At 37.0% G+C, this 22,333-nt stretch overlaps 1 protein-coding gene across 1 annotated transcript in view; it reads left to right on the top strand.

Annotated features, from left to right (window-relative positions):
- Kdm7a (lysine demethylase 7A) overlaps positions 1-22,333 on the top strand; it is a 64,043-nt gene that overhangs the window by 13,205 nt on the left and 28,505 nt on the right. The window contains exons 2-7 of the mRNA XM_031381612.1: positions 5,811-5,896; positions 12,209-12,326; positions 14,444-14,604; positions 17,380-17,521; positions 17,980-18,166; positions 19,137-19,299. Of these exons, the coding sequence (XP_031237472.1) occupies positions 5,811-5,896; positions 12,209-12,326; positions 14,444-14,604; positions 17,380-17,521; positions 17,980-18,166; positions 19,137-19,299 (857 nt within the window). The remainder of the gene's footprint in view (positions 1-5,810; positions 5,897-12,208; positions 12,327-14,443; positions 14,605-17,379; positions 17,522-17,979; positions 18,167-19,136; positions 19,300-22,333) is intronic.

Here is a 22,333-nt window from a genome sequence, read left to right as displayed (position 1 = left end):
CACAAAAGGAAACATAATAAATGAATTTTACATAAATATGTAATGAGTAGGAACATTTTGTTTCTAAACTTGGAGCCAAACCTGAAAAAAAAAATTAGGTGGGAGCTTATAGCTTTAATTCCAGAAGCAGGCAGATCTGTGGTTTAAGGCCAGCTTGGTCTACATAGGGAGCTCCAGGCCACACACTGAAACCCTGTTTAAAAAAAAAAAAAAAAATTAAGCCGGAAGGCCAGCCTGGTCTACAGAGTGAGTTCCAGGACAGCCAGTGCTACACAGAAAAACCCTGTCTCAAAAAACAAAAACAAAAAACAAAAAGAAAAAAAATTAAACAAAAAATTTTAGATCTCATTTCATCAACAAAAGTATGAACATTTCAGAGAAAAGATCTTGAAAGAAAATTCAGTTTTTTATTTCCCTTCATACTCATTTTACTTCACTTCCCTTTTTATATTTGCAAACTATATCTTCTGTTTTTTTTAAGAGACAGGCTATACAATGCTGCCTGGCCCGGAACTCAATAAACAGACCAGGCTGATGTCAAGACTGGGAGGTCTGCCTGCCTCTGCCTCCAGAAGTACTGAGATCAAAGGTAGATGCTACCACATCTAGTTGAATGCATATTTCAGCATGGTCTAGGATAGCAGTCCAGACAGACTAGCATTTTCTACTCTGTTTAGCATTCCTCGCTTTGTGTCATTTAGTATGGATTAACTTTGAGATGAACCTGTGTAGATGGATCTGAATAGGAAATGCTGAATTATGTATGAATATTAGCTGTATGGAGCCTAAAGTCTAATCGCAGTACAGTTTTCATAGAAAGTGGTTGTGAATTGAGATTGTACTAGCCTCTCTGGTAGGGTTTTAGGTTAATAGTTCCCCAGTGCCATTCTCTGCCAAGCTGGCTGCAAAAGAATCACCTGGGGAACTTGTTAAAAATAAAGATTATTGGGATACCCATTAACTTTCCCCTGTAGATTGACAGTGGGGTTTAGGAATATGTTTTCTTTCTGGTGTGTATGTGCACGTATGCACGCATGCATATCCACATGTGTTTGTGTAGAAGCCTGAGATTGATGTTGAGTATCATCCTCAATCATTCTTTACCTTATTTTTAAAGACAGGGTCTCTCACTGAACCTGGAGCTTGCCAATTCAACTAGACTGTCTGACCATTGAGCCCCAGGTCTCCACCCCTCAGCACTGGGATTAAAAGTGTATGCCATGGTGCTTAGCTTTTTTTGTAAATGTGGATTCTGGCAGGGGTTTTAACTCTGGTTCTCAGATTGAGCCATCTTCCCACCCACCCCCTTTTTTGAAATAAGCAGTGTGCAGTGCAGATTTCAGTTGCAGAAGGCTGTGCAGAAGTTTGCAGTTATTCCTCTCCTCTGTTTAACGTTCATTAAGTTTTCCTTCCTAGATGCCTCAGAACTGCTACCAGTTTACTCCAGTTCTTACGTGCACGCGCACGCACACACACAAACACACACACACACACACAGAGGTGTGGGGACATAATATACTAACTATCTGCACTTGAATTTGTTGCTTTTCAGGGAGATCTTCTCAAGTCTCCTTTGTAACTCCTTCATGTAACTTCCTTTGGAAAGGCTACTTAGTAGCAATTGGGAAAGATCCACAGGGGATTCTAATGGGTTATGGGCATTAGGAGACACAGTCTGATTGTTACAGAGGTTAGAGACACTTCTTTTTAAATTGTTAATTCCCTAAATCTTGAATTTTACAAGGAGCTGTACTCACCAAGCATTTCATGGATTTCTAGATCTATACAAAATTGTATGTGTTTTTTTCCTTGATGTGATTAGGTAGAAATCATCAGTCAAAAATACATGATGAAGGGGTTGGAAAGATGGCTCAGAGGTTAAGAGCACTTGCTATTTTTGCAGAGGTCCGAAGCTTGGTTTCCAGCATTTAAGGTTAGGAGGCTACAAGCACTGGTAACTCCAGCTCCAGGGGATTTGATACCCTTTTCTGGTCTCTGCAGGCACCTACACTACCCACAGAATAAAAGTAAAAATCTTCTGGGCTTTTGCCATTGCACACACATGATACACATGCAGACAAAACACTCATACTTCTAAAATAAATAAATCCTAAAAAGTACATGAGGGAATTGAACTTGCATCACCTGCCCATAATTCTAGGTACTGTGTGATAAATAGAGGATCAGGTGTTCAGGCCATATCCTTAGCTACATAAAACCAAAAACTGAAAACCAAACTGTACCAAAGTATATGAAGCTAGCAGCATGAGAAAGGAATCATGGGGGTAGAATCAGCTTTAAACAAGGATTTTCAATCTTCAGGTTCTGTTGCTGCTTTATTTATTTTCTGTTATTACAAGAGGGCCGTGTGTGTGTGTGTGTGTGTGTGTGTGTGTGTGTGTGTGTGTGTGTGTAGGGGGGCTGGTTAGACAGAAAAGCAGAAAGCAGGTGGCAGTTACACCAAAAACCTGCTCTAGAAAACATTTCTTACTACACATCTTTCACTGTAATACCTATATGTAAGAGATACTTATATTCATGTCTGTTAATGACTTACTTTCCTATTCACTGTGACCAAATACATACTTGACAAGAAGCCACAGAAGTTAGGGTATAGATTGGTAAATGGTAGTAAGGAGTATTTGTCTGAGAGGTAGAATGGCTAGTGGAATGACCACAGGGCATTGAAAAACAGTAGAACTCTGAGGTACTTGGGAACTGTTTCCTCCTCTAGAGCATTCTCATGGATATTATTACCTCCATAGAGAATAGTTTATTCATAAGTTCTACTGCCAGTTGTATTAGTTGGTCTGTGTGCTCAGTGTCATACAGGGACAGCCAAAACAACAAGCACATTCTTTATGCTCAACAAGCAAATTGTTAAGGTATCAGCATGTGAATCATCCTATTTTCATATACTCCCTGTGGAACAATATTAGTAGAATTGTGTCAGCAATATTTTCAGCTTTTAAGAGAGTGTTTTATATAACAATTCATCTATTGTTTTTTTTAACCACCTACCATTTTTTCTCTCACTTTCTTTGTTGTTTCCTTTTATACTGTCTTCTGTTTTTTATCCTTGTTAGTGAAGATGTTCTTAGCAGGTTGGGAAGCCTGGGAAAACCTGGGACTGGTGAGATGGCTCAGTCCCATCTGACTGCTCTTCCAGAGGTTATGAGTTCAAATCCCAGCAACCACATAGTGGCTCACAACCATCCTTAATGAGATCTGACGCCCTCTCCTGGTGTGTCTGAGAACAGCTACAATGTACTTACATATAATAATAAATAAATATTTAAAAAAAAAAAAAGGGCTAGAGAGATGGCTCAGTGGTTAAGAGTACCGACTGCTCTTCCTAAGGTCATGAGTTCAAATCCCAGCAACCACATGGTGGCTCACAACCATCTATAGTGAGATCTCATGTCCTCTTCTAGTGTGTCAGAAGACAGCTACAGTGTACTTAGATATAATAAATACATAAACAAACAAAAAAAAGCTTAAAAAAAAAAAAAAAGAACATGAACCTGACTGTTAAGACATAGGAAAAGTGTTTCTTACTATGAGAAATTTTGAAGCAGTGGAATTTGGTTTGTGTTATGTCCATAACTGTCCCAAGACCTAACCTGATTCTAGATTTAAAAGTGAAAGAAAATAAGACTACGCTATCCAGGAGGAAGAATTTGCTCTGGGTTTTGTGAGGTAGGGTATGGCTACTTGGTGCTAAATGGAAAGGTGATTTGTAGAAAGTTTAATAGAATCCACTGTAATAGGCTCTTAAAAGAATTTGATCACCCACTCTTACAGCTCCAAAAGTAGAGACTATAAATGTGTGCTTTATCCAAGAGATAGATGTCTCTTAGATAAATGTTTGGCAGATCCTGGTGAATCCTAGTTAGTTATTCAATTCTGTTCTCATCAAGAGTCCATTCCTCTACTTCCCTCAACCCCCTTCCAGCCAACTAAGCAACAATTTCAGAAGATCAGATAATAGAAAGTGCTAAAGTTGTCACCACCACACTCATCAAATGGCAGTGAGATTGTTCACTGACTGTTCACAACTATTGAGCAGAGGTCCTATTGTCACCCTACAGGACCCTTACCCCAACAGATCCACACAGTGGTGTAGTAAACAGTGGATTCTCTGCTGTTAGGAAAACAGTGACAGCTTGTATAGGAAGGAAAGGTTAAAAAGAGAAATAACAGGAGAAGAGACTAAAGGCTTTGTGCCAAATTTTAAAAAGTCATAAAATGTTGAGTTGTGCATGTCCTGAATCCTGCTATCTTTGTAGAGAACTTATAGGTTCTTTTAATGAACAGTAAGGAGGGTGGAGTGGTAGTACTGAAGTGTGTTGATTGAGAAATATTAAATTTTAATGTTAAATTTATTTAACATATTTCAACTCATTTAAATATGCCTCTTCAAGTTTATTTACTTATTAAATTTACTATTTTAAAAATATTTTTATTTATTTTAGGTGTATTTTTGTCTGCATGTATATAAATGTACTATATACATTATGTAGTGCCCACAGAGAAAGATGGTGTCAGACTTTCTAGAAGTGGAGTTATAGACAAGTGCAAGCCTCCATATGGGTGGTGGGGACCAAACCTGGATCCTCTGCAAGAGCAGCAAGTGCTTTTAACCCCTGCTGCCTCTCCAGCTTTCAAACTGACTATTTTTGAATTACCAAATTTGCTAAGTATTTAGGTGTATTCTGCTAGTTGATGAGAATTAGCCAAAACTAGAAGATATCACTGGCATATCTTATATTTTATGTTTTGTTATATATTATATAATTTTGTTCTTTGAGATAGTGTCTCAGTGTAACCCAGGTTGGCCTTGAACTCGCTATATACTGAGGATGATCTTGGGCTCCTGATTCTTCTTGAGCTGTGTTAGTGCTAGTATTAGAGATGTGCATCAGCACACTAGCTCACTGGCATTTGAATAAAGCAGATAGATGAGGTGAGGTGTAGTGAGAAGCTGCAGAGGGGAACTCATGGGTCTTTGAGAATTAATAGTCAAGTTTTGCCCTAAATATTCTTAACTAATTGGAACATTCCTGGCTTCTCTTTTTTCCCTAATTATTGTGGATTAGGAATTAGGATATTCGCAGCATTACTCTTTTTCTGGTTTGGGTTGTTTTTATGTTTTCATATTATTTTAGGATTGCCTTTTCTAGTTCTGTGTAGAATGTAACTGAAATTTTGATAGAACTTGTTGTGTTTTTAGGGTTTATTTTGATATTCTTGGTAACATTTTTGAAGTGTATATGCTTAGGTCAGTAATGCCAGTCTCCTTTTTCAAAAACACATTCATTTAAGGACATACATTTCTACTTGCAAATTCTGCAATCTACAAACTACATTTGTAGTACATTTCATTGTTAAGATGAAAATAGTGTTCAGAATCTCATTGTGACTTACGTTTGACTCATCTTATTGGCAGTAATTTCAGAACAATGACATTTACATGGTGCTTGAGGGTTTTAGTCGTATAATTGCATTGTTTGTGATGTCTCTACTGCTCCTGAAAGCGAATCGCTTCCTGTACATTTGGATGCATTCTCCCCACAATTATTAGCAACTGTGTAGAGGGAGAAGGTCATAACATTTGTTCTTTTTTAAATTTAATTTTTTTTTTTTTTTTTTGTTTTTCAAGACAGGGTTTCTCTGTGTAGTACTGGCTGATAACATTTGTTCTTATGTTTCAAGTTTGCTATTTGAGTAATTGTACATTTCTTAGCTCAAGTCCAATTATAATTAAGTAAAGCTTTTCCATTCATGTTTTGTTTTTGTCTTCATCTTAGCTGTGTTGGTGTAGAAGAACATCATGCTGTTGACATTGACTTGTATCACTGCCCCAACTGTGCAGTTCTACATGGTTCCTCCTTAAGTAAGTACTAAATGCTTAAATAATGTTTGAAAGTTAGCATGTGTAAGATGGCACTATTATGATACTCTAATAATATCATAATACCCCCTAAGAACTTTAGGAAAGGTTTAAAAAATACTTAGAATATATTTCTTGTCTAAAAAAACAATAATTTAAGGAGATCTGTTTATATAGCCCATTTGGGTCCTAAACGTGTGTGTGTGTGTGTGTGTGTGTGTGTGTGTGTGTGTGTGTGTGTGTAGTTTTCAAGACAGAATTTCTTTGTGTAGCCTTGGATGTCCTAGAAACTCATTCTAGACCAGGCTAGCCTCAAAGTCAGAGAGGATCCACCTATCTCTGCCTCCTAAGTTCTGGGATTAAAAGCATGTGCTGGCAGCCCCAAACTCTTGATACTCCTGCCTCTGCCTCACAAGTGCTAGGTAAGCCTTTGAATAATTAAAAATGCCACAAAAATACTAACTTTTTTTTTTTTTTTTTTTTGGTTTTTTGAGACAGGGTTTCTCTGTGTAGCCCTGGCTGTCCTGGAACTCACTCTGTAGACCAAGCTGGCCTCTAACTTAGAAATCCACCTGCCTCTGCCTCCCAAGTGCTGGGATTAAAGGCATGCGCCACCACCGCCCAGCTAAATACTAACATTTTTAATTGCTTGTGTAGAGCTTCCAAACTTAAGTACATCTTTTCAATTTACAAAGCATGTCAAAGAAAAGCTTGCCTGATTCTGGAAACTTACCATGACTGATGTTGTATTGGAGCAGTGTGCAGAATTAAGATTTGACTCTAATGGGCAGATGCACATTGAATATTTAGGAGAAAATCAGGGCATTGATAGGTAAAATTTTGTATGCATTCACTGAATTTGGATGTCAAAGATTATCTGCTTAAAACTTCTTCCTTCTGCACCCCTAGTGTCCATGGAAAGATAGGTATGGAGGGTAAGGCCATAGCAGGTCTCTGATGACAGTCTTTTTGGAGAGCAAGGCAAAGGCCAGAATCCTTTTTATCCACCAGTCTAGAAACAAAACAATATTTTTATTTGGTCTTTTACAGATAGTTCCAAAAGACTAAATTGAGATGTCATTATACAGATCTGAGAGAAAATATTTAAAAGGCTTTGGAGTATAGTTATTTCTTTACAAATTTTTGACTGCAAAATATAATTTTTATGTTTACAAAATTAAAGGAAAACTGTATACTTTGTTATTTTAAAGCTAGGAGGGCTAGATACAGCACAACCACTAAAGGATAAAGCTCAGACTTTAATTTCTAGCACCCAAATCATCAAAGCCTGTCCAACTTCCCTTTCCAGTAATTGGAAGGCAGAGGCAGACATCTATGTGAGTTCAAGGACAGCCTGGTCTTACATAGTGAGTTACAGGCCAGGGCTGCATAGTGAGACTGTTTGAACAACATACTAAGTAAAACAAGAAGGAGTCTTTGACAGAGGATACTTAGGTAAACTATGTAGGTAATCTATAGCCTCTTCATTTTGCCTTATTATATTTTCTAAGTAGAAACTTTGTTATATGAAAAGAGATTTAGTAACAATTAGACTGCTCATTTTAAGAAATATTTATAACTTTCTTAATCTCTTTATGAGACCTAGGAATTTAAGATGTAGAAATATATAAGAATAGTTTATGTCAAGTACAAGTGACTTGTTTTTGTAATATACAGTATAAACCTTTAATTTAATGCACCTTGTAGAATTGTTTACATGAATCTTGCTTGTAGTAAGTGCTTGTAGCACTGATTTATGTTGTATATAAGTTTTGGTCAAGAATAAGTTGGGAAGAAGTAAATACACAGTATTATTATATAAGGTGGAACAGGGGCTAGAGACATGGCTCAGTGGTTAAGAGCACTAACTGCTCTTCCAGAGGTCCTGAGTTCAAATCCTAGCCACCACATGGTTGCTCACAACCATCTGTAATGGGATCTGATACATTCTTCTGGTGTGTCTGGGGGCATCTACAGTGTACTCATATATATAAATAAATCTTTAAAAAAAAAAAGGTGGAACAGAACTAAATTTTATATCAGTTTTGGCATAGAATTCAATTATCTATTCCCCAAATGAAATGATTTTATTTATATGAAGTACTGAGTTACTAAGAGGCAGTACTACTTCAAGGGATATACTCTATTTTCCCTATATGATGTCATCTTTTAGAAATCCTAGCACACTTGCTAAATTGATTACACAGACCATAATGAATCACAACTTGCACTTTGAATAAAGATGTTTTAGAGAAATTCTTGCCTGTGATTTGGCTCTTAAAGTCTCTCTTCTCTTTGAAGACCTTCATACCAGACATTGGCCATCTTCTGGGCAAACATCCAACTTTGAGTACTCAGAGGGAAGATGCCCAAGATGTAGTAATCTGTTTTGTCTTGATTTAAGGTTCACCCCCTCCCCCACTTCTCCCTCCACATCAACTTGGGTAATTTCTTTTAATTCCTTCCCTTTGCTATTAAATGTTTCTTGATATCCAGGGTTTCTTGTTTCTGTCAGAATATCCCAGATGTCTTTATTATAGATACAATTGAGACATTATAATATACAATAAGGTGAATTAGACTATACTTTCCAGTTGTTAAGAGTTGTTAAAGCAAAAAGCTGCTCAGCATTTAAATATATATTCTGTGTACTCTTCAGGCACATGCAACTAAGGCAGACATTTTCTCCCCTTTCCCTGTGACTACCACTTTACTGTGACAATAGTTTTACTATTCCTTCACTGGCTTCCTCTAAAATAAAATTCAGTCAGCTGTTGTAGTGGCGATTTTATATTTCAAGATTGTTGGCCAAATAGGACAATTGCGTGTTTCTCTTAATCTATAGGTCAGCACATTAAAGGAAGTTAATAGTATTTTAGCAGGCTATTATATGCTGGGTGCTACAGTGAGTAAGTACTTGACCTGTGTTACCTCCTTCAATATGTGCAACAATATTATATGAGATATGAGGTAAATTACCTAATTAAATCTTGTGTAGTTATTTGTCAGAACTGTAGTTTGGACCATAGCTATCAAGGCATAAACTTGAGTACACCTCACTGATTAACGTGCTCTGCAAAGATTAAAAGGAGCACCTAGCTGAGCATGGTGGCGTATATCTTTAACCCCAGCACTTGGGAGACAGAGGCAGGTTTATCTCGGTGAGTTGAAGAGCATCCTGGTCTGTGTAGTGAGTTCAAGGAATGGCAATAGTATGTTAGAGAGACCCTGTCTTGAAGGGGGAAAAAGCAATTTCATAGTTAACTTAGCAAACAGACAGCTTTTGTGTTGTTTTGTTTTTTAAACGATGGTGTCTGAGGAACACACAGCCTTGAGCTAGGTTACTACCTATATGGTAAGAATGTGAAGCATCTCTCTGAAATATCTTTATTCAAAGTGCAAGTTGTGACCCATTAATGATCTGTGTAATCAATTTATCAAGTGTGCTAGGATTTCTAAAATTATGCCTACTTTCCTTGAGGCAGTTTTACAGTATATAAGTATCCTTAAAATAATGCTATTTGTGTTAGATGTTTTTGTTGCTGTAATGAAATTCTATGACCAAGGCAACTTGTAAAGGAAGGAATTTAATTGAGTTTATGGACCCAGGGGGTTAGAGTTTATCATGGCAGAGAAGACACGGCCATGGTGGCAGGTGGCTCGAACAGCAGCTGAGCTCGTATTTCTACTTACAAGCAGGAGGTAGAGAGTGTACTGGGAATGCTGGGAGGCTTGAAAGCTCAAGCTGGTCACCAGTAACACACCTCCTCCACCAGGACCATACCTTCTAATCCATCCCAGACAGCCACCATCTGGGAACCAACTGTTTAAATATATGAACCTCCGGGGGCTAATTTCAGTCAAATTACCAGTTTCTTCTAGCATTTCTGGCAATTTATCTTGAGGAATTAATCACAGAAACAGCCTTATATACTTGACTGTTAACCACAGTGTTACATGAAGAAAGATTAAGAACAAATGATGCACTTGTCTTGACTACTTTTCTGTTGCTGTGATGAAACACTATGACCAAGGCAACGTAAGTTTTTGATTTTAATTTTAAGCTTAAGTGTTTAATTTGGCATATAGATTCAAAGGGGATAGAGCCCATAATGGCAGAGAAAAGGAACAGTTGAGGGCTCACATCTTGACAAACAACCATGAGGCAGAGTGAGTGTACACTGGGCACTACAGGCTCTTTTGGAACATCAAAGCTTGCCCCTCAGTGACACAGCTCATCCAACAAGGCCATACTTTTTTTTTTCCCAGCTTTTTTTAAAAATACTTTATTGATTTTTTTGGTGAATTTTACCTCATTCACCCCAATCCCACTAATCTCCCCATCCCTTCATAGCTGCCCTCCACCCCTGCAACTTAACCCTTAATGAAAACAAAAAATAAAAATAAAAAAGGAGAAAAACAAAACAGAACAAAACCATCTTGCCATGGAAGCTGCAGTTTGTCACACAGTATACCTTTTGCCCAAACAGGTTTACTTGCAAATGTTCATTGCCATGAGTCATTGGTCTGGTTTGAAGCTTTTGGCTTTTGCTACACTATCAGTACTAAATCCTCAACTGGGACTCTTCTCTGATATTCTGTTTATTGTTATAGAGATCCTACAGCTTTGGGTCTGCAGGACTGGCCCCTTCATACACTCCAGCAGTTCACAGATAGGGTATATGTTGGGTAGGCCAACTCAGAGCCCTAGATCTGGGTCTGGGTGGAAACTGAGTTGGCCAGCCTGCCAGCTCTCCTGTGCCCATGCCACCAGGCCAGCTCTCCCACTTTGCCCAGATGAGGGACAAGGCCAGCTGTCTTTCACTCAGCCCATGCTGCCTGCCACAAGGGCCATCATCTAGTGTGCTGCCAGGTGAGGTGTAGCCCACTCTCCCAACTGCAGCTTGTGAGGGGTGGGGCCAAAGGCCACACATACTAATCCCTGCAAATGGTCCAGTAACTAGTGACTAAGTATTTAAATATATTAGCCTCTGGGAATCATTTTCATTCAAACCACCACTGTGCTTAAGAATAAAAAAAATAATTAAAACATGGTACATCTACATATTAAAGTTGTTGGCTGTTTCTAGTTTGCATTTGAATATGTGATAGGGAGAAAATGTTCATAAAACAAGAAAATAATCAATATAAAAACATGTGATACCAGATAAAATAAAAGTTTTCTGTCTGTGTATAATAGAGGAAAACCTACAATAAGATGCCCTTGAATTGTAGGAATGGTTTTAAAGATTTTGTTTCTACTTGTGTGTGTGTTTTGTGTGTCTGTATTTGTATGTGCACATGTATGGGTACCTTAGGAGGCCAGGAGAGGGCATCAGAGGTGCGAGGGAACTGAATTCTAATGCTCTGTAAGAGCAGTAAGTTTTCTTAACTGCTGAGCCATCTCTCTAGCCATTGTATGAATGGTTTCAAATGAGAAAAAAATAACACACAAAGGATACCTTACTGGAATTTCTTATGCAGATTCAACTATAATTCAAAAGTTTTCTTGAGATTTTTAAGTGGGATAGAGTAGGACTTAACTTTTCTGTATTAAAGATCTAGTCACAGTAAGTTACTTGGGAATCTTTAGAATCTTACATATATAAATAACCCTGATTTCTACATCATTTGGTTATGTCTGTGACTGTTACTAGATGTGCATTCAGTATTAGTCTTTTGGTAAGGGAAGTATTTGAAATAACTTAGGGCATGCAAGAAGTCCAGAGTTTGAATCCCAATATTTTATAAACTGGTGTTGTTATGTGCTCACCATGCCTTGCTTTAATTATGTCTTGGTGAACTCTTCTCTGTTCTGTTGTGTCAGTATAAATGTGCGGCTATGGAGACCAAATCTTTATGTATAAGAGAATGGTGTTATGCTGTTAGAATAGATTTTTGATGTGTTTTCAAATGCCTTATCCTGAGTACATACCTTGGATGATGTGATTAATCATAGTATGACTTGATGTTTTAATAAAAATTAATTTTAAATAATTAGGAAATATTATAATATGGGTAAATGTGAGTAAATACAAGATGTAATTTGCCGCTCTAAAGTCTTTGATTTAATTTTTAAGTTATTTTGAATGAAATGATCAGGCATTTAAAAACCCTCAGTTAGTTATTACAGCAGTAGTTTTTGTAAAGTTTTCTTTTGTGGGCTTGGAATGCATTAAAACACTTAAGTGTTTCATTGTGCCTACAGTTGTTAACTTCTGATTATGTAGACTATGACAATTAGACAGTACGACAGTACATAATATTGCCAGTTACCAACCATGTTTATTTTTTTCTGACTTTCTGTAAATTCAGTGAAGAAGAGGAGGAACTGGCACAGGCATGACTACACAGAAGTGGATGATGGTTCCAAACCTGTGCAAGCTGGAACTAGGGCCTTCATTAAAGAACTACGTTCTCGAGTCTTCCCAAGGTACAGAATCTTGTTCTGGCTTAAACAAGATTTAACAGCATTGGCTGATAAAGTGGCATTATCTGAAGTGGTCCTTTCAAATTTTGGTGGCACCATGCCATTGGTGTCAACTGGTTTTTCACTTTTTTTCTGTAAAGGAAATAGAAAATATCAGACATTCCAGGGCATAGGAGTAACTAGGCTTAGATTTGTGGAACTTCTGCTGTGTGTATGAACACTGTAAAAGTACTCATCCCCAGAATTTGAAACATACAGATTTGAAGCAGTTCTAAGTTTCTGATTCCTTCTGATAATGCAGCTGCTGTCTGTCTTCTGACCTTTTCCTGTTTTGCATCTCTGTTTTTCTCAAGTCATTGTATTGGCTGTCTGGGCCCTGGGCCCAAGGCCCACCAGAAGCATGCATGGTTATTGCTTAGCCTCTGATGGCATCAGGACTGAGCTTTGGGGTTCTGAAAAATAGTGGAGTATATCTGAGTTGTCTAAGCTAAAAGAGAGTCAAAAAGGGGGCTGGAGAGATGGCTCAGAGGGTAAGAGCACTGACTGCTCTTCCAAAGGTCCTGAGTTCAATTCCCAGCAACCACATGGTGGCTCACAACCATCTGTAATGAGATCTGATGCCCTCTTCTGGTGTGTCTGAATACAGCTACACTGTACTCATAAGAGAGTCAAAAAGCTTTATAAAGCATTTAATCATGCTAATTCAGATCATCTCCTACTCACTGCCTGACATCTATTTAAAGAGATAATACTTAATAGGCTTTTACACAAGATCATATCTCAGCTTGTTAAAGAGAGGCAGCACAATTTAAATTTAAATCACAGTATCACATTCAGCCCATTACAGAATTTTCTTTCAGGTTTTACAGTAAAAATCCTGCTATTTTTCCTCTGTCTTTACGATTTCTCTGTTCTGTTCACCACCTTTTAGTCCTTAAGCAGAATCTTGATGAAAAACTATCCACCATCCACATTTGCCTCCCTCAGGTTGGGTGAGACAGAAAAAACATGAAACAATGTTTCCAGGTGATTTTTATTGAACTGAGAGTTTTGTTCTTGGGCCAAGATTGGTGGCTCATGCCTTTAATCCTAGCACTTGGAGGTAGATGCGGGTGAGTTTGAGGCCAGCCTGGTCTATAGAGTTCCAGGTCAGTCACAACTACTACACAGAGAAACCCTATCTTGTGGTGGTGGTGGTGGTGGGATTTTGTTCTCAAGCTACTAGTTACCAGTTTGCTTGTTTTCCTTTTTACTGGACAATGCTTGATTTTATCTTATTTTTTTTTATTTTACACAGCCATAGATTTTTAGTTTGGGCCTATTTATAGGTCTCAGATGTTTTGTGTTCTCCCAAAAACCATCTATGCAAATTAGCATCTGTGTGGGCAGACATTTTTCAGGGAGAGGAAATATGGCTTTTACTTATTTGAAAGATTTGTGATCCTCAGAAACTAGCATTAAGATCCATGAATTAATAATTCATATGCTCTTCTGCCAAGGTAAACCCAGATGAGAATAGGTTACAAATAGGGTCATAAATATATAAACTATTATTGCTATTAATTAAAGGGCTCCTCTTAACTAACTCCATAAGCTTTTGATTATCTAAACTATAGCAAAATAATTATTGAATTAAACATAGTTGATGTAATGTGTACAGGATATATAAAATAAATTAAATAGGTTTTCATAATTCCCTATGTAAGGCATAATGCAAGTCTTTAAGATATTTTTCTACTTCAAAACATTTATGTTTATATGTATGTGTGTACATGTATATATAATTCTTTAAAAAGTGGTTGTGTTATGAATGATATTAAACAGTTTGCTTTTGTGATATGTATCATAGGTACCTTTTCATATGAAATACATAATTTGCCTCACTCTATAACTATTATATTACATCTAACACTTCATTCCTATATGATCTATTACTTTATTAATTAAACATGATTTTTACTTTAAGAGTTCTGTGAAAGTTTTAAAGAGGAGAATTAGATTGAGAACCACTGAAACAAATGCTTCCACATTCTTTTCTCTGAGTTAACTCATTACCTAATAGGACTTTTATAAACAGCTTATTCACAAAAATGACATTTTATTCTTAATGTTTTTCTTAGTGCTGATGAAATCATTGTAAAGATGCATGGCAGTCAGCTGACACAAAGATATCTGGAGAAACATGGATTTGATGTCCCTATTATGGTTCCTAAATTAGATGACCTTGGACTCAGGCTCCCTTCACCTGCTTTTTCAGTGATGGATGTGGAACGTTATGTAGGTACGAACTTGGTTCCTCTAAGTACTTCTTCTTTTTTTTTTTTTAAAGATTTATTTATTTTATTATATATAAGTACACTATAGCTAGCTGTCTTTCAGGATGTCAGATCTCATTACAGATGGTTGTGAGCCACCATGTGGTTGTTGGGATTTGAACTCAGGACCTTCAGAAGAGCAGTCAGTGCTCTTAACCGCTGAGCCATCTCTCCAGCCCTCCTCTAAGTACTTCTGAAAACATAGTAAAACTATTAGTCTTAACAGTTTTGTTGTGGAATGGAAAATATCTTGCTGGATGTATCATAAGTGTCAGGAAAAGTAAAGTCAGAAGTGCTTCTGTTGAAAGTATTCCACAGACTTACAATGGTCAGAAAGAAATGAAGCATTTTATCTATTCTTACTTTGTCAGCCTTATCCTACTGCTCTCTAACTTATTAAATTCATATTCATGTAGGGAAAACACTCATTCCTGAAGGGAAGCCATGGATTCCACCACATGAGGAACTGGATAGGTTCTAGGTATCTGTAGAATGGGGGTGTATGTTCTGAGCTTGGTAATCTTCTGGATCCTGCTTCTTGACTTCTTTTAGAGGAGAGGCTATGAAAAATAAGATTGAATTCAAACATGTATTTATAATCAATCACTTGGTGAATATTGCCATATAATGGTAACTAAACTGACTTATAATTTTGAGACTCAAGAAAGTAAGAAACAAGGCAAAAATTTTACTGCTTGCTATATTCTTGAAATTTTCACTCATTTATGCTCACTGTAAAGTTTATAAAGTTGACTGTATGTACATGCCATTTGGTAACAAGAGATAGGTGTGACTTGAGAACCAGAACCCAAAGCCACCTTGTCTCAAATTGTGTTCCTATTACCTGCTGCCTCCTCAGCACTTCATAGAGAAGTAGCTGTCCCTCTGTTAATTCTCACTAATAATTGTTCATTTAGAAAAATCCAGCTAAGCCGGGCGGTGGTGGCACACGCCTTTAATCCCAGCACTTGAGAGGCAGAGGCAGGCGGATTTCTGAGTTCGAGGCCAGCCTGGACTACAGAGTGAGTTCCAGGATAGCCAGGGCTATAAGAGAAACCCTGTCTCAAAAACAAAACAAAACAAAACAAACAAACAAAAAAAAACCAAAACAACAGAAAAATCCAGCTAAATGCCTTGACTTCAGCATTCATCTAAGTTTAAACATATGATAAACTAGGAAATAAGGCTTAGATTTAATTGAAACCTAACTGCCTATAAGTAAATCATTAGTTAATTTAATTATAGGAAAAGTTGTTCAAACGATTTTATCTACTCACTAACTTTTCTTTCTTTCTTTTTCCTTTTTTAAAAAATTGGATATTTTATTTATTTACATTTCGAATGTTATCCCTTTTCCCAGTTTCCCCTCCGGAACTCCCCTGTCCCATCCCCCTCCTCCTGCTTCTATGAGGGTGCTCCCCTGCCCACCCACTCACTCCTGCCTCCCTGCCCTGGCATTCCCCTACACTGGGGCATCGATCCTTGATCAACAATCGACAAATGGGACCTCATAAAATTAGAAAGCTTCTGTAAGGCAAAGGGCACTGTCAATAGGACAAAATAGCAACCAACAGATTGGGAAAAGATCTTTACCAACCCTACATCCAATAGAGAGCTAATATCCAATATATATAAAGAACTCAAGAAATTAGATTCCAGAGAACCAAATAACCCTATTAAAAAATGGGGTATAGATCTAAACAGAGAATTCTCAACTGAGGAATATCGAATGACTGAGAAAAGCACCTAAAGAAATGTTCAACATCCTTAGTCATCAGGGAAATGCAAATCAAAACTGCCTGAGATTCTACCTCACACCCGTCAGAAAAGCTAAGATCAAAAAATCAGATGACAGCAGATGCTGGCGAGGATGTGGAGAAAGAGGAACACTCTTCCATTGCTGGTGGGATTGCAAGCTGGTTCAACCACTCTGGAAATCAGTTTGGTGGTTGGACATAGTACTATCCACTAACTTTTAGCACTGCAAAGCTCTTCAGTTAAAATAACAGTAGTACAACTATTATTGTATTGAAGATAAAGAAATCTATGGCAATGTTACTATTTTATATGAAGTTACATTGACATAAGAATGGGACACTTATTTTCTATTTCAGATTGGTTAACTCTTGCCATATTTTGTATCTGAACTTACTCTGTAATCCCTTGTAAAGGGGTTTGGTTTCCTAGAGTGGTGCCTCAGAGGTCTGCAAGCATCGTCTTGTGGTTTTATAGGGCATACTGTAAGGTAATCACAACTCAGAATGTGAGCATCCAGACTACACTATATGAATTGGTTTGGCTTGATGACCGACCACACACTCATCAGGGGCAATATTAGAAGACATAACTAGTGAGGCAAAAATTATTTGCACTGATGAACTTGTTTACTGATACCCCAATGCCCTCCTTTTTAAAACTTAGACTCTTTAGCATTATAGAAATTAAAGGGAAAGCCAGTCTACTTTTTTTTTTGCATGAGGAAACTGAGACCCAGGAAACAGTGAACAATTTTCATATTCCAATTTATTGTTTTTGTTTGTTTATTTTTGTCATTTTAAGCTACCCACAAGAAATCATTGACACTTTGAAGGCTAATAGTACATTGTTTTTACAATCAGTGTTACTTCTATATAGTTTTATAGTTAGCATACTAAGCAAATATGATTTTTAGTATTTTTATTTAGATTATCTATTTATACAACTTTTAATGCCAATAATAAGATTATAATTTTTTTCTGCAGGTGGTGACAAAGTGATAGATGTTATTGATGTGGCAAGGCAGGCGGACAGCAAAATGACACTTCACAATTATGTTAAATACTTCATGAATCCTAACAGACCAAAAGTGTTAAATGTGATCAGCCTTGAATTTTCAGATACAAAGTGAGTATATCTGGACAGTTTGCCTGAGCAGTCTGAATTTTAGCTACATGTAATTTAATGATATTTTAGTAAGAAGCATAATTGTGACTTTTGTAGTTATCCTTTGGAAGCAGTGTTCTAAATTTTGCTTTTCCAAGCTTACAAAATATTTAGAAAAAAGATGTAGCTGGGCATAGTGGCACACACCTTTAATCCTAGCACTCAGGATACAGAGACAGTGGATCTCTGTGAGTTCAAGGCCAGCCTGGTTCCAGGACAGATCCACATAGTATCTCCATGACGACGATGACGACGACAATAACAATAAACAACAACATAAAATTCATATTAAATGCTTAAGTTTTATTAATCTTGAGTTCCATTTAATTGCTTGGTTTAGGTGACAGAGGAAGAATTGTTTTACTAAGTCTTTAATTTGTATTATGTTCCTATGTATATATGCCTTTTTCTTTTTTAAGGATGTCTGAATTGGTGGAGGTTCCTGATATAGCCAGAAAACTTTCATGGGTGGAAAATTACTGGCCAGATGATTCAGTCTTCCCCAAGCCTTTTGTCCAGAAATACTGCTTAATGGGAGTTCAAGACAGCTATACAGATTTCCACATTGACTTTGGTGGGACTTCAGTTTGGTACCATGTCCTTTGGGTAAGAGTCGGGTATTTCTTATTAACAAAAACATGCCATATTTTTCTGGTATGAACATTTATTTGCTCTATGTAACACTTGTAAACATTTAAATATTTTTCTGCTTCTTTAACATTTTTCTGCCTTGGTGCTCTTTTTCTTTCTTTTTTTTTTTTTTTAATTTCAGGTAATAGAAAAGTCATTGAGCTCTTTAGTCATTTCCACTTTTGCCTCTTTATTTTAAGTTGGTTTCTGTTAGCCTTTTTCCTCACTCCCCACGCCCCCCCCTTTCTCCTTAGTCAATTTGCATTAATCTCTGAACCAAATGAGAAGGAAGGAGCAAAATTACAGTGATAATTGCCTCTGGCCTTAGGATGAGAATGAGACAAGTTGGATAAACCACAAATGTCTATAAAATGACTAATTCTTTTGGTTTTTATTTGTTCCCTTTATTTAGAACTACATTGCCTAATAAACATTAGGTTTCTGTGGCTAGATTTAAATAATTAAAATTTAATATAATTAAAAATTGAATTGTTTATTCCCACTAGTTACATTACACATAGCTAATGACTTATATACTGGAGATAACACTTTAAAAACATCAACATCCCATCACCATTGAATCTACGCATAAGTTATCTGTAAAATCTTTATGGTGCTGAGGGTGAATTTTGAGAGCTGATTATGCTCCGGTAGGAGATTGTTAACAAAATTCTGTTTGTGGTTCTTTATCTAATCTTTATCTTCCTCTCTTATTGTACTTTCTTTGATAGGATTATTGACTCTATCAGTTGGAGGTGGAAGGCGTTTTGGTTGCTCTGAACTTGCTGATTAGGGAATTAGTTGCTGATCAGATTGTGTGTTTTTTTTTTTTAACTTAAAATCTTACTAAATTTAATTTAGATCCTTTTATTGGGAAATTGTACCAATGTAGGCCATCCTGAGATTGGCTTTTCTTTTTCAAAGTAGTCTTATTACTTCCTTCTAGGGTGAGAAGATTTTTTATTTGATAAAGCCAACAAATGAAAATTTGGCACTCTATGAATCTTGGAGTTCATCTGTGACCCAGAGTGAGGTGTTCTTTGGAGATAAAGTAGATAAATGCTACAAATGTGTGGTAAAGCAGGGACATACCTTATTTGTTCCTACAGGTAAGTTTTAATCTCATCTACTTCTCATGGTTGATTGTTGAAGGCTGGGCTGAAGCCCCAATGCAAGGAGAATGAACATAGTTTCTTGTCTAAAACCAGGAACATGCTTGGCAGAGCCAGTAATGGCCTGGGATTAGAGCCTTGGGAGCTTTTTCCTCAGGCCCTGATATATCTGAAAAGAAACAAACTTCCTTGTCCAAAACCAGGAACATGCTTGGCAGAGCCAGTAATGGCCTGGGGCTGGGACTTTGGATCCTGAGAACCTGACTCTTCCCACCTTACAGGGCTATAGTTATCAGTCCCAAGGCCACTGTGTGCTCTGTCTACAGAGCTCTTGAAATGCCCCATGTTCCCCCTTTGCAACATTGTTTGATTAGCTTCTAATTAGATTAGTGCTTAGTTCTATTGTATGATAGTTATTGCTGACTTTGTCCTGTTTCTGCTCTAGAAATAGTATATATAAGATGGCGTACTTCTTAATAAGCTTGCTTGGCATAAGACAGAGCTTGTGCAAGACTTCTTCTTTACCTTATCGTCTTCTGGCCACCTCCTACTTAGGACCCTGTTACTAAACAACCACCTCTGGTCTAGATCAGTTGATAGTCACATGGAGTCAGCTTGTAATTAAAACCAACTTTGGCTTTGATATATTCAGAATGTAGCTTTTATGTACTTATATAAGAGAGACTAAGAATTTTTTACTTGTTTGTTCATTTGAGGACTTGATCACCATCCTATTAAATAGTGCAATTTAATGATTTTTTAATAGATTAGTATGATCACACAACCATTAATGCCATCTAAGTGGAGAATAGTTTCATTGTGTTCAAAAGAATCTCCATACCTTTTAATAGACACTGACATTCTCTACTTCTTTTATCTACTGGCGACTACTTAATATACTTTGCATGCATTTGCCTATTTTGACAATATGTTTCAAACCTTTAGTGTCTAGTCTCTTCCCTCTGTCTACTTTTCTATCTCTTTCATTCTGTTTTTTTTTTTTTGTTGTTGTTGTTGGTTTGTTTGTTCAGTTGGTTGGTTGGTTTTTGGAGAGAGAGTCTCATATAGCCCAGGCTGGCCTGGAACTTGTGTAGCTGACATGTGCTATCATGCTCAGCTGTGAGTAACTTCTTTTACTACTATAATATTTCCTAGGCTTATCCATGCTATAGAACAACAATCTTTTATGGCATAACAGTATTCTTTTCAGGATATACCATAGTTTGTTTATTCCATTCATTAGTTGATGAACATTTGGGTTGTTTCCACTTTTGTGACTTTTGTTTTTTGAAGAGTTGTACACACTTTTATTTATAGACATATTTTTGTTTCAGTTCTTTAGAGTATACCAAATAGAATTGTTTTGTTGTATTATTTACCTGTGCTTAATTCTTTGAGGAACTACCAAACTTCTCTGTACTTTATTCCTCAAGTATGTTGTTTGGCAGTGTGGAAGAGGCTATAGACTCTTCAGGGCGTCGTTTTTGAGAACAGTGTTCATCCTGCCTTGGATGATCTAATGGTCCTGAGGGTTCACACAGCTGCTGCTACATGCCTTGCTTTCTACCTTGCCTCTGGTGTAGAATAATAAATGTAAGCATAAGTAAATGAATGAATGATTATTTAGAAGTATTAAGATTTATGTCTAGCTTTGAAAGGCTACCTTTAAATCCCCTCCTAGTGCTGCCATTTATAATTTTTCTGTTGTATCCTTTTTAAACTCTTGAAGTTCATAAATTATAGAACATCCTATATAATACATAAAAGAACTTCTTACAAAGTCAATTTAGTGACCTACTATAGTATATAAAAAAAGAATTTCAAAGATAATTTATGAAGAAGTAGCTGGGCAGTGCAGCGCATACCTTTAATCCCAGCACTTGGGAGGCAGAGGCAGGTGGATTTCTGAGTTCGAGGCCAGCCTGGTCTACAGAGTGAGTTCCAGGACAGTCAGGGCTACACAGAGGAAACCCTGTATGGAAAAACCAAACCAATCAACCAACCAGCCAAACAAATTATGAAGAAGTGTGCATGTTGTACTCACAGCAGTGGTAGAAGCATGAGTGCAAATTAGTACATGTGAGCTAGGGACAGCTGAAATTCAATTAGCATTCGTGTAGCTTGGGTCCCTCTAGCTTCATGGTGCGTCAGGACCAGCAGGAAAGCCTGGTAAATGATAGACTTCTGGGCCTTTCTCTTAAGGGTTTGATTCAGTAGACATAGGTTAGGCCTTATGGTTTGCATCTCTAAGATGTTGCTGACTGATGGTACTAGCTTGAAGACTGCATTGGGACAGGCACTGCGCAAAACAATGGGCTTCTCCCCCCAACTCCCACCATGATGATTGGGAACTAATAAACTTTCTACAAACAATATTATAGTCTTCCTTAATGTCCAGTGAAGTTGTATTCCTGGAAATAGAGCAAAAACCATGTATAAGTACATTGTTTAAATAATGGAATTTTAGTTTCTAGTCCTGATTATTATTGGATATGATTTATTACCTATATGAATGCCTAGTAGAATTTATACTTTTATGTTCAGTCTGCCAACATTTAAAAAGTTAGGCATAATCTGTAGGAAATATCTCTGATTTTGAAACACTCTAATGGGAAATAGAACATTTGATTATCAGCATTTAATGTTTATATGCCCGATGTTCACCCATTTAAATGCGGGTGATCTGCCTTTCCTTCTTCTGGAGCAGCCTGTCACCTCGTGTTCCCTGATCTTCCCCTGCTTATTACTTTCAGAGGACTTACATCATGGTGACACTTGGAAAGCATATTGCATACTTAAAATTACAATGTAAGCACTACTTACATTGATTTTATAATTTCAAATTTTATAAAATATACTTTTCTTTGTAAACTAGTATTGTGAGAATGATTAAATTAGTCAGATTTGGGTATACCTGTGGTGCTAGAACAATCCTTCAGTCAGGATTGCTATCAAAACACCTAGAATCCTAGAACTATTAGGTCATCCAAGACAGAACACTGTTCTCAAAAAATGCTCGCCCAGAGAATCT

This window comes from Mastomys coucha, unplaced genomic scaffold (genome assembly GCF_008632895.1).
Source record: "Mastomys coucha isolate ucsf_1 unplaced genomic scaffold, UCSF_Mcou_1 pScaffold20, whole genome shotgun sequence".
NCBI lineage: Eukaryota > Metazoa > Chordata > Mammalia > Rodentia > Muridae > Mastomys > Mastomys coucha.
The sequence above is the reverse complement of the archived record's forward strand: the minus strand, read 5'-3'. Positions and strand labels throughout refer to the sequence as shown.